Source organism: Gigantopelta aegis, chromosome 8 (genome assembly GCF_016097555.1).
Source record: "Gigantopelta aegis isolate Gae_Host chromosome 8, Gae_host_genome, whole genome shotgun sequence".
In the NCBI taxonomy this organism is placed as follows: Eukaryota; Metazoa; Mollusca; class Gastropoda; order Neomphalida; family Peltospiridae; genus Gigantopelta; species Gigantopelta aegis.
The window spans coordinates 77,102,254-77,115,123 of NC_054706.1; the positions used below are offsets into that span (position 1 = coordinate 77,102,254).

General features: G+C 41.0%; 1 protein-coding gene across 1 annotated transcript in view; it reads left to right on the plus strand.

Moving 5' to 3' along the window:
* The window catches only part of LOC121379846, a 48,610-nt gene that overhangs the window by 31,512 nt on the left and 4,228 nt on the right, over positions 1-12,870 (plus strand). Inside the window, exons 13-19 of the mRNA XM_041508498.1 lie at positions 4,830-4,983; positions 5,389-5,495; positions 5,913-6,806; positions 7,267-7,505; positions 8,341-8,537; positions 9,815-10,087; positions 11,867-12,011. Of these exons, the coding sequence (XP_041364432.1) occupies positions 4,830-4,983; positions 5,389-5,495; positions 5,913-6,806; positions 7,267-7,505; positions 8,341-8,537; positions 9,815-10,087; positions 11,867-12,011 (2,009 nt within the window). The remainder of the gene's footprint in view (positions 1-4,829; positions 4,984-5,388; positions 5,496-5,912; positions 6,807-7,266; positions 7,506-8,340; positions 8,538-9,814; positions 10,088-11,866; positions 12,012-12,870) is intronic.

The window sequence follows — 12,870 nt, forward strand, 5'->3', positions numbered from 1 at the left end:
TTCTTGTCGTCGTCTGCTTCTTTATCTTCTTGTTCATACTAACACTGTCTACATCTTCTTGTCGTCTGCTTCTTTATCTTCTTGTTCATACTAACATTGTCTACATCTTCTTGTCGTCGTCTGCTTTTTTACCTTCTTGTTCATACTAACACTGTCTACATCTTCTTGTCGTCGTCTGCTTCTTTATCTTTTTGTTCATACTAACACTGTCTACATCTTCTTGTCGTCGTCTGCTTCTTTATCTTCTTGTTCATACTAACACTGTCTACATCTTCTTGTCGTCGTCTGCTTCTTTATCTTCTTGTTCATACTAACACTGTCTACATCTTCTTGTCGTCGTCTGCTTCTTTACCTTCTTGTTCATACTAGCATTGTCTACATCTTCTTGTCGTCGTCTGCTTCTTTACCTTCTTGTTCATACTAACATTGTCTACATCTTCTTGTCGTCGTCTGCTTCTTTATCTTCTTGTTCATACTAACACTGTCTACATCTTCTTGTCGTCGTCTGCTTCTTTATCTTCTTGTTCATACTAACACTGTCTACATCTTCTTGTCGTCGTCTGCATCTTTATCTTCTTGTTCATACTAACACTGTCTACATCTTCTTGTCGTCGTCTGCTTCTTTACCTTCTTGTTCATACTAGCATTGTCTACATCTTCTTGTCGTCGTCTGCTTCTTTATCTTCTTGTTCATACTAACATTGTCTACATCTTCTTGTCGTCGTCTGCTTCTTTATCTTCTTGTTCATACTAACACTGTCTACATCTTCTTGTCGTCGTCTGCTTCTTTATCTTCTTGTTCATACTAACACTGTCTACATCTTCTTGTCGTCGTCTGCTTCTTTATCTTCTTGTTCATACTAACATTGTCTACATCTTCTTGTCGTCTGCTTCTTTATCTTCTTGTTCATACTAACACTGTCTACATCTTCTTGTCGTCGTCTGCTTCTTTACCTTCTTGTTCATACTAGCAGTGTCTACATCTTCTTGTCGTCGTCTGCTTCTTTATCTTCTTGTTCATACTAGCATTGTCTACATCTTCTTGTCGTCGTCTGCTTCTTTATCTTCTTGTTCATACTAACATTGTCTACATCTTCTTGTCGTCGTCTGCTTCTTTACCTTCTTGTTCATACTAACACTGTCTACATCTTCTTGTCGTCGTCTGCTTCTTTACCTTCTTGTTCATACTAACACTGTCTACATCTTCTTGTCGTCGTCTGCTTCTTTACCTTCTTGTTCATACTAACACTGTCTACATCTTCTTGTCGTCGTCTGCTTCTTTACCTTCTTGTTCATACTAACACTGTCTACATCTTCTTGTCGTCGTCTGCTTCTTTACCTTCTTGTTCATACTAACACTGTCTACATCTTCTTGTCGTCGTCTGCTTCTTTACCTTCTTGTTCATACTAACACTGTCTACATCTTCTTGTCGTCGTCTGCTTCTTTACCTTCTTGTTCATACTAACACTGTCTACATCTTCTTGTCGTCGTCTGCTTCTTTACCTTCTTGTTCATACTAACACTGTCTACATCTTCTTGTCGTCGTCTGCTTCTTTATCTTCTTGTTCATACTAACACTGTCTACATCTTCTTGTCGTCGTCTGCTTCTTTACCTTCTTGTTCATACTAGCAGTGTCTACATCTTCTTGTCGTCGTCTGCTTCTTTACCTTCTTGTTCATACTAACATTGTCTACATCTTCTTGTCGTCGTCTGCTTCTTTATCTTCTTGTTCATACTAACACTGTCTACATCTTCTTGTCGTCGTCTGCTTCTTTACCTTCTTGTTCATACTAACATTGTCTACATCTTCTTGTCGTCGTCTGCTTCTTTATCTTCTTGTTCATACTAACACTGTCTACATCTTCTTGTCGTCGTCTGCTTCTTTACCTTCTTGTTCATACTAACATTGTCTACATCTTCTTGTCGTCGTCTGCTTCTTTATCTTCTTGTTCATACTAACACTGTCTACATCTTCTTGTCGTCGTCTGCTTCTTTACCTTCTTGTTCATACTAACATTGTCTACATCTTCTTGTCGTCGTCTGCTTCTTTACCTTCTTGTTCATACTAACACTGTCTACATCTTCTTGTCGTCGTCTGCTTCTTTACCTTCTTGTTCATACTAGCATTGTCTACATCTTCTTGTCGTCGTCTGCTTCTTTATCTTCTTGTTCATACTAACACTGTCTACATCTTCTTGTCGTCGTCTGCTTCTTTACCTTCTTGTTCATACTAACACTGTCTACATCTTCTTGTCGTCGTCTGCTTCTTTATCTTCTTGTTCATACTAGCATTGTCTACATCTTCTTGTCGTCGTCTGCTTCTTTACCTTCTTGTTCATACTAGCATTGTCTACATCTTCTTGTCGTCGTCTGCTTCTTTACCTTCTTGTTCATACTAACACTGTCTACATCTTCTTGTCGTCGTCTGCTTCTTTACCTTCTTGTTCATACTAACACTGTCTACATCTTCTTGTCGTCGTCTGCTTCTTTACCTTCTTGTTCATACTAACACTGTCTACATCTTCTTGTCGTCGTCTGCTTCTTTACCTTCTTGTTCATACTAACACTGTCTACATCTTCTTGTCGTCGTCTGCTTCTTTACCTTCTTGTTCATACTAGCATTGTCTACATCTTCTTGTCGTCGTCTGCTTCTTTATCTTCTTGTTCATACTAACATTGTCTACATCTTCTTGTCGTCGTCTGCTTCTTTACCTTCTTGTTCATACTAACACTGTCTACATCTTCTTGTCGTCGTCTGCTTCTTTACCTTCTTGTTCATACTAGCATTGTCTACATCTTCTTGTCGTCGTCTGCTTCTTTATCTTTTTGTTCATACTAACAATGTCTACATCTTCTTGTCGTCGTCTGCTTCTTTATCTTCTTGTTCATACTAACATTGTCTACATCTTCTTGTCGTCGTCTGCTTCTTTATCTTTTTGTTCATACTAACACTGTCTACATCTTCTTGTCGTCGTCTGCTTTTTTACCTTCGTGTTCATACTAACATTGTCTACATCTTCTTGTCGTCGTCTGCTTCTTTACCTTCTTGTTCATACTAGCATTGTCTACATCTTCTTGTCGTCGTCTGCTTCTTTACCTTCTTGTTCATACTAGCATTGTCTACATCTTCTTGTCGTCGTCTGCTTCTTTACCTTCTTGTTCATACTAGCATTGTCTACATCTTCTTGTCGTCGTCTGCTTCTTTATCTTCTTGTTCATACTAGCACTGTCTACATCTTCTTGTCGTCGTCTGCTTCTTTATCTTCTTGTTCATACTAGCACTGTCTACATCTTCTTGTCGTCGTCTGCTTCTTTATCTTCTTGTTCATACTAGCACTGTCTACATCTTCTTGTCGTCTGCTTCTTTACCTTCTTGTTCATACTAACACTGTCTACATCTTCTTGTCGTCGTCTGCTCCTTTATCTTCTTGTTCATACTAGCATTGTCTACATCTTCTTGTCGTCGTCTGCTTCTTTACCTTCTTGTTCATACTAACACTGTCTACATCTTCTTGTCGTCGTCTGCTTCTTTACCTTCTTGTTCATACTAACACTGTCTACATCTTCTTGTCGTCGTCTGCTTTTTTACCTTCTTGTTCATACTAACACTGTCTACATCTTCTTGTCGTCGTCTGCTTCTTTACCTTCTTGTTCATACTAACATTGTCTACATCTTCTTGTCGTCGTCTGCTTCTTTACCTTCTTGTTCATACTAACACTGTCTACATCTTCTTGTCGTCGTCTGCTTCTTTACCTTCTTGTTCATACTAACACTGTCTACATCTTCTTGTCGTCGTCTGCTTCTTTACCTTCTTGTTCATACTAACACTGTCTACATCTTCTTGTCGTCGTCTGCTTCTTTACCTTCTTGTTCATACTAACATTGTCTACATCTTCTTGTCGTCGTCTGCTTCTTTACCTTCTTGTTCATACTAACACTGTCTACATCTTCTTCTCGTCGTCTGCTTCTTTACCTTCTTGTTCATACTAACACTGTCTACATCTTCTTGTCGTCGTCTGCTTCTTTACCTTCTTGTTCATACTAACACTGTCTACATCTTCTTGTCGTCGTCTGCTTCTTTACCTTCTTGTCCATACTAACACTGTCTACATCTTCTTGTCGTCGTCTGCTTCTTTACCTTCTTGTTCATACTAACACTGTCTACATCTTCTTGTCGTCGTCTGCTCCTTTACCTTCTTGGGGCGGGACGTAGCCCAGTAGTAAATCACTTGCTCGATATGCAGTCGGTCCAGGATCGATCCCCCATCAGTCGGCCCATTTTGCCATTTCTCGTTACAGCCAGTGAACCACCAATGGTATATCAAATTGCATGGTATACACTATCCTGTCTGTGGGATGATGCATGTAAAAGAACACTGGCTACTAATTGAAAAATATAGCGGGTTTCCCCTCTAAGACTATATGTCAAAATTATCAAATGTCTGACATCTAATAGCTGATGATTAATAAATCAATGTACTCTAGAGGTGTTGTTAAACAAAACAAACTTTAACTCTATCTTCTTAGTTATCTTATCCTACGTCATCATCTTGTTTTAATAATCATAATTTTAAACGCTTTTTTTTCTTTCTTCTTCTTTTTCGTCACCCTTTTCTCTTTTCTTTAACAGGCACGTTTTTACTTTTCAATGTTCACAATACAAGACTATGTACAGGACAGATTTGTTTTTAAGGTTGGGTCATACTTAGGGATGAAAATATATGTTACGAGGTCTATACATTTCTAATATAATGTGTTAAAAATATTCCGTGGACCACCATGTGATTTGTAGATATTTGAGTTGACTTGATGACTGTGCTTGCCAGGTGGGGAGTTACGAACAGTTCGAGAACCTTGACTTCACCCCAACCTATACGGCCTCCCTGCCTGTGGACGGTCCTCTAAGGGATGGCCTGGAAGGAAAGAACTTCAAGTTCCCCAGAGACCGCGACTTAATCCTTAACATGACAATGGCAAAAGGTAAATTATGTTTCATTTTAAAAGAAAGGAAATGAAAAACAGCTAACATTACAACAGTGAAATGGTAAGATAGCACTTTGCATTGCATCCCAACTCTGTCTGGAATAGCCATCTTTATACTAACTGCAGTCGACTTGCCGTATGAAACTAACCTATTTTAATCAAAGAATTACATCTTATATCTCTGTCTGTGTGTTCGTCCACAAACTGCCCTGAATCAGATGCGGATTCAAGGGGTGTGGACAAGGGGACCACCAGAATATATTCAAGTACCTCTCTTTTTTTTCTTTCCTCCATTAGGTTACCCGTTTCACAAGTTGGTCCATATACCCTTTTAACCTTTGTGCCCCACCCCCACCCCAATATTTTCTGGATCTGGTCCTATAGTGTATATTATGTTTACAGGAACGCCGCTTGTGTTTGACTTGGAGGCCACTGGACCAGGTGACACAGTGAAGTGTCATGACACAAAGAATCCCTTGAGGTGTTCCTTTAATGTACCTGGTGCAAAGGTGAGGGCTCAACAAGCAATACTGCTCTTACACATACCCATTATCATCATTGTTGTTACCGTTATCTTACGTTGCATCACCAGGCACGTGTGCGGTGGTGGTGGTAGTGGTGGTTGCTCAAAGCAAATGTTCGTATTTTTCAATATTTTCACAGGGAAGCATGACTCGACCCCCCCCCCCCCCCCATATATATTCGCCACATTCTAGACTCCCCTTTCAAACGTGCATGCTTACCTTACTTTTACTAGCATCATCATTATCATCGCCATCGTCATCGTCGATTATCATCATCATCATCATCATCATCATCGTCGTCGTCATCATCATCAACATAATCATCATCAATTATCATTACAATCATCATCACCGTCGTCGTCATCATCCTTATCGACACCATTTCTTGTCTCACCACTGCAGGCTGGAGAGTACAACGTGCGGGTGCGAGCCCAGAATGACCTGTATAACGACACAACCGAGAAGAAGATCACGTTCCTGGACAGCGTGTACAAGCTGAGTCTGCTCGACCTGACCCCTAAGACCCAGGCCGAGGACGTGAAGACGCTGGAGGTCAGCTTCAACATGACGGGCACCGAGTCCTGCCTCTACATCGACTTCGACGACGGCCGTACCCAGGCCACATACGCCTCCACCCAGGGTCACTGCTCCGTGTCGCGCTTCGAGGACGCCCAGTACATGGGGCCCTTAGAGCAGAGTTTCCGCGTCAACTACACGTACGTAGAGAGCAACTACTACGAGGTGAAGGCGCTGGCCGTAAACGCCATCTCCAACGACAGCACCTCCGTGTCCTTCTCCATCAGCGAGATGGACTGCAGCAAGCCCAGGGTCCGCATCCACAAGCGCTCCATCTACTTCTACGCGCCCACCATCTTCAGGAGAGGCTCCATCATCACCATGAACGCCAAGACCAACATCTCGTGCGCGGTCACCTTCGACAACAGCAAGCACTGGGAGATGGAGATCATAGACCCAAACTGGGGGATAACTGTGGGCAAGGTGGATTTCAAGAAGCTGGGCATCAAGACCAACCTGGCTGAGATCATCATTCCACCGAGGACGCTGAAGTACGGCATCTACAAGGCGGTGTACAGTGTGGAGATGGCGACGAAAACAGACGAGGGGGTGCGCTTCCCCTCCTCCAGCTTCTCCTTCCTCAAAGTGATTAAGAGCGACCTCGTGGGAATGGTTGAGAAGGGCGGGGTGAGCGAGATCACCAGGAGCTATGGTCAGACGGTTGTTCTCAATCCAGGAAAATACTCCTATGATCCAGACCTGGAGCCAGGAGAGAATCAGGTAATTCCACTTTAATTCTAAAATACGAAAAGAAATAAGGAATGAATCACTTATGTAATAACCGCAAATAGTGACTACAACTAAAAGCCACATCCATAGCATCAGAAAGATAACAGTGTTACTGACGTTCAATCCCACATTATGTCTTCGCAGTATATACAGACGTAACTATGCTAGTAATGAATTAACTTTTGTCGGTGGGCCCATTGGGCTATTTCTCGTTCTAGCCAGTGCACCACGAATGGTATATGAAAGGTCGTGGTATGTACTATCCTATCTGTGGGATGGCGCATATAAAAGACCCCTTGCTGCTAATCGAAAAATGTAGCCCATGACAGCGGGTTTCCTTTCTCAATATCTGTGTAGTCCTTAACCATGTGTCCGACGTCATATAACCGTATATAAAATGTGTTGAGTGCGTCGTTAAATAAAACATTTTCATTTCCATTTCGTTGTACAGAAGTTCACGAGTTTCGTCTGGGTCTGCAGGGATCTGCTGGAGCCCGCCCTGCAGTGTCCCAACATCCTGCCGCAGTTCTCCGCCGCCTCCATCACCTTCAGCACCACCCTCATGAAGGAGACGGGCAAATACGAGATCAGCGTCACCATTTACAAGGGCAGCCGCCACGCCATCGCCAAACTCATCCTGCACATCGTTCCCGCACCCGCGTCAGGAGCTATTCCGTCAGTTACAATAGAGTAAGAACAAAACTCTGTTACAGTCTTTACTGCAGAAAAAATAAAGAAATGTTTTATTTAACGACGCACTCAACACATTTTATTTACGGTTATATGGCGTCAGACATATGGTTAAGGACCACACAGATTTTGAGAGGAAACCCGCTGTCGCCACTACATGGGCTACTCTTCCGATTAGCAGCAAGGGATCTTTTATTTGCGCTTCCCACAGGCAGGATAGCACAAACCATGGCCTTTGTTGAACCAGTTATGGATCACTGGTCGGTGCAAGTGGTTTACACCTACCCATTGAGCCTTGCGGAGCACTCACTCAGGGTTTGGAGTCGGTATCTGGATTAAAAATCCCATGCCTCGACTGGGATCCGAACCCAGTACCTACCAGCCTGTAGACCGATGGCCTACCACGGCGCCGGTCTCTTTACTACAGAGTAATAATACAACTGTTGCATCTGTTACCACCGAGTAACAGAACCGTTACCATCCATTTCCATATATAAAAAAGAACATGTTGTCTTACAAAACTCTCGTACCACCATTTACAACAGAGGAGCACAATTATGAAATAGAAGAGCAAAGGTTTTCAAAACTATGTTACGATTCTGTAATAGAGGAGCAAAACTTTGTTACGATTCTGTAATAGAGGAGCAAACCTTTGTTACGATTCTATAACAGAGGAGCAAAACTGTGTTACGATTCTGTAACATAGTGTAAGAACTTCCAGTCTTGTGTCCCTTCTGTTCATTCCATATTTTAGTATTCAAAGTATTATTCACCTACATGCATTTGCCTTTACTAACTGTATGGATTTGATCTACAACTTGTTTTTCATTGCCAGATGTTCAGGCAGTACTAAATGTGTCCAGCTGACTGAAGGGAAGTTGGTGTCTGCGACTGCGCGACTCGGTCTGAAATGCGTTTGCACGGACTGTAACAGTACAGAACACTTGGACTATCAGTGGACCGGCGCGTCCTATGATTACTCGTGGCCATGGAAACCGTTCATAGACGAGGACTTTAAGAAATATTCTCATGGTATTTACTTTTTTTATATTTATTTATATTCTTTGGATTTATAGGGCAGAAATTAATTAATTATTTGGTTCCTGTTCATGTGTTCATTCGTTTTTATTCATTATGTGTGAGACAGACAGACATAGAGAGAGAGAGAGAGAGAGAGAGAGAGAGAGAGAGAGAGAGAGAGAGAGAGAGAGAGAGAGAGAGAGAGAGAGAGAGAGAGAGAGAGAGAGAGAGAGAGAGAGAGAGAGAGACAGAGTAGATAAGATATTCAATACAAGACATATCTAATCAGGATGTATGTATATTGTTAAATGTCTAATGCACTCATGAATCATAATATATAATTACTGAAAATTCCAGGAATTATACATTTTCACCACATTTTAAAGATCAAATTATACATATTTTCTAAAATCAATCTAATTGGCTGTGTATATCAATCTTCAGCCATTTTACTGTACTTTGTTATGAGTGAAGCGCTCCGCCTAATGGACCGTCGGTGGGCGTATTAGACTATTTCTCGTTCCAGGCAGTGCACCACTGGTGTATCAAAGACCGTGGTATGTGCTATCCTGTCTGTGGGATGATGCATATAAAAGATCCCTTGCTACTAACGGAACACAAATGTAGCGAGTTTCCTTTCTAAGACTATGTTAAAATTACAAAATGTTTGACATCCAATAGCCGATTATTAGTAAACCAATGTGCTCTATTGGTGTCGTTAAACAAAACTAACTTTTTGGTGTAGCCAGGATCTAATTGTTCAAAGACTAGTTAAATTAACACTGGGTTAGTCCAATATTTTATTTTTAATATTTTTTGCACAAATCTAAAATAAGCTTTAGATTTCATTATGTATCATTATTACCTTTTGTTGTTTTCACTCCAGCCAGTGCACCACGACTGGTACATCAAAGGCGTGGTATGTGCTATCCTGTCTATGGGATGGTGCATATAAAATATCCCTTGCCGCTAATCGAAAAGAGTAGCCCATGAATTGGCGATATTGGTGTTTCGTCTCTCAATGTATGTGTGGTCATTAACCATATGTCCGACGCCATATAAACGTAAATAAAATGTGTTGAGTGCGTCGTTAAATAAACCATTTTCTTCTTTCCTATGGTTGTTGTAAATCAAATTTCAATACTATGTTTTTAATTATTATTTGTATTCATTAGTTCATTAGATTTTAAAATTCCAATCCAATAGCCGATGATTAATAAATCAACGTGCTCTAGTAGTGTTGTTAAACAAAACAAACAAACAAACAATCTGTGGTGGGTTTTTTTTAGGCCTGACAGGGAATCAGATATCAGCCAACAGTAAGATCTACACCATAGAGAGTGACGTCCAACAGTACCGCTTTGGTTGTAAGATCACGCGGCGGGGCGACACCCAGGGCGGGCAGGCCTACGTCAAGGTGACGCTCAACAGCCCACCCGTTCCCGGCTCTTGCACCGTCTCCCCGCTGAACGGCACCGCGTCGTGGGGCCACGACTCCAACTTCTGCATCTCGTGCTCCAAGTGGATTGATGACAATCTGATCGTCGAATACAAATTCTACAGTGAGTGAAAATCATTAACCGTAGCTGTACACCAAATAGTATCTAACTGGTCAAAGTTGAAAGTTCAATCAATTTTTAATTGCACAGTTAACGCTACCAGTCCGGCCATTGGTGATAAATGTGACAGTGGTTTTTGTCATAAAATGTAAATTATTGTAATTTAATTAGAGCTAGTACTACTGTTGTACTTGAAACATAAACGGAGTCCTACTAAAAAGATGTCCATCTTTGTTTATAACTAGGCTAGTGAAACACGCTACGCGTGATGTTTGAAACTAGCTGTTAAATCCTCTTTTTCTGATATAGCAGTTTCACTATGGTCGGCCATACGATTTGATTTGGTGGTATTCACCATATAAAGGTAGTTTTGTTAGGCAGTATAAAATATATTTTGGCTAATTATGGGGTTTTCATTTCTTCTGTTTTATTTCTTGCTTAAATTAAAAAAATTGACACATCCTATGAGTTTAGGGTTGTTCTGGTGTTTGTAATACCTGGAAATGAATTTTATCCAAAAGATATATACCTCACTATAAGTGTACGAGACAGCGCGGCAAGGGGTCAAAACTTCAAATTGGGTAAAAAATTATACAGATGTTCAGGCAACATGTGCTAACCTGAGACCTTTTTACCATATATTTCCACCACTCTAACCTCAAATTAGTTGGAATCAATGGACAAATGCGTAGTGATTCCTTTGAAATCCTATATAGCTGTTTGGTTGTAATGCTAATATGAATTAAAACCGCACACCCTAGTTCCATCCAGCGAAAATAAATTATAATTTGGTTAATCTACAAACCTGTAACACACTTAGATCACGTTTTTATCAAATGGAGTGAAAAAGCAGGTTTTATATCGATAAATACCATGGGAATCCCCATGTTCCAATTGCTTGAAATAATTTTGAAAGTTTGTATTCTGATGTCACCGGTAGATGTCGCTCGAAGCACAACAATGCCTACGTCACGACAAATTTCACAGACTTGGGGTGCGTTCTTTTCACCTCTCCTGGACATGTTCCAACTGTTCTGTCCTGGTTTTATCCCCTCTCCAGATATCGTAGAACTTAGCAAAATTATTGGTTTTAAGGGTTTGTAACGTTTTGTATTGCGATACTTACTTGTCTGAACTTTATTGTTACTGAAAATGTTCACGAACTGTGAAGAAAAATCTCACAAATGAACAACAACAAATCGGATGTTGATTGCGCGAACCGTGCACGAGAAAACAAACCGAACCAAAATGATAACGGTCACGTGGTATACTAACGTCTGTGACATTGAAATGGAAATATCCCCTCTAAAAATAGATTAGACCTTGTCTGCTCAACGGTTTTTTTCTCAGACGCGCGTGAGTTTTTCAGAAATAGGAAAAATGCACCTTGTGGTATTACAAACACCAGGATTACCGGGATTACCAAAAAACACTTCAGGTGAATGGAAATGTATATTCTAAATAATAAACGGTAAGTAAAGTGCAATTTTATTTGTGAAAAAATGGGTTTAATAGCGAAAAACAACGCTGTAATGGTTAACAACTAGCCGTAACTAGGGTGTGTACCTTTAATGTTGTTATCTAGATTCGGGCATTTCTCTTAAATTCAGGCAAAAGCCAGCCCGCCCCCTACAAAAATGGGAGCCCGTACGCCTATGTACCTCACACAGTTATCATGTTTTGATTGCATATGAACTCTGTGTAATTGTATTTTACTACGGTAATCGTGTGCTTATGAATTGTGTAACTGTATTTGACGACAAGACTGTTTGTATCGTCTAGCAAAGAAGACGTTTCAGGTGTACCCTATCTCTACCAGTGAGATTATTAATGACGGGAGGCTAGACACTGTCCAGGTGTACCCTATCTCTAGTTGTGACTTGGGTTATAGTCAGAGACAGTCTCAGGGTGTACCCTATCTCTACCAGTGAGATATTAACACGGGTTTAGCGACTAACTTCAGGTGTACCCTATCTCTACCAGTGAGATTATACTGACGGTGAATAGCGACTCGTTTCAGGTGTACCCTATCTCTACCAGTGAGATTATTAATGACGGGAATAGCGACTCGTTTCAGGTGTACCCTATCTCTACCAGTGAGATTATTAATGACGGTAATAGCGACTCGTTTCAGGTGTACCCTATCTCTACCAGTGAGATGTATTAATGACTGAGATATATTAATGACGATAATAGCCACTCGTTTCAGGTGTACCCTATCTCTACCAGTGAGATTATTAATGACGGGAATAGCGACTCGTTTCAGGTGTACCCTATCTCTACCAGTGAGATTATTAATGACGGGATAGCCACTCGTTTCAGGTGTACCCTATCTCTACCAGTGAGATTATACCAACTCGTTTCAGGTGTACCGTATCTCTACCAGTGAGATTATTAATGACGGGAATACCAACTCGTTTCAGGTGTACCCTATCTCTACCAGTGAGATTATTAATGACGGGAATAGCCACTCGTTTCAGGTGTACCCTATCTCTACCAGTGAGATTATTAATGACGGGAATAGCGTCTCGTTTCTCTACCAGTGAGATTATACCGACTCGTTTCAGGTGTACCCTATCTCTACCAGTGAGATTATTAATGACGGGAATAGCGTCTCGTTTCAGGTGTACCCTATCTCTACCAGTGAGATTATTAATGACGGGAATAGCCACTCGTTTCAGGTGTACCCTATCTCTACCAGTGAGATTATTAATGACGGGAATAGCGATTCGTTTCAGGTGTACCCTATCTCTACCAGTGAGATTATACCGACTCGTTTCAGGTGT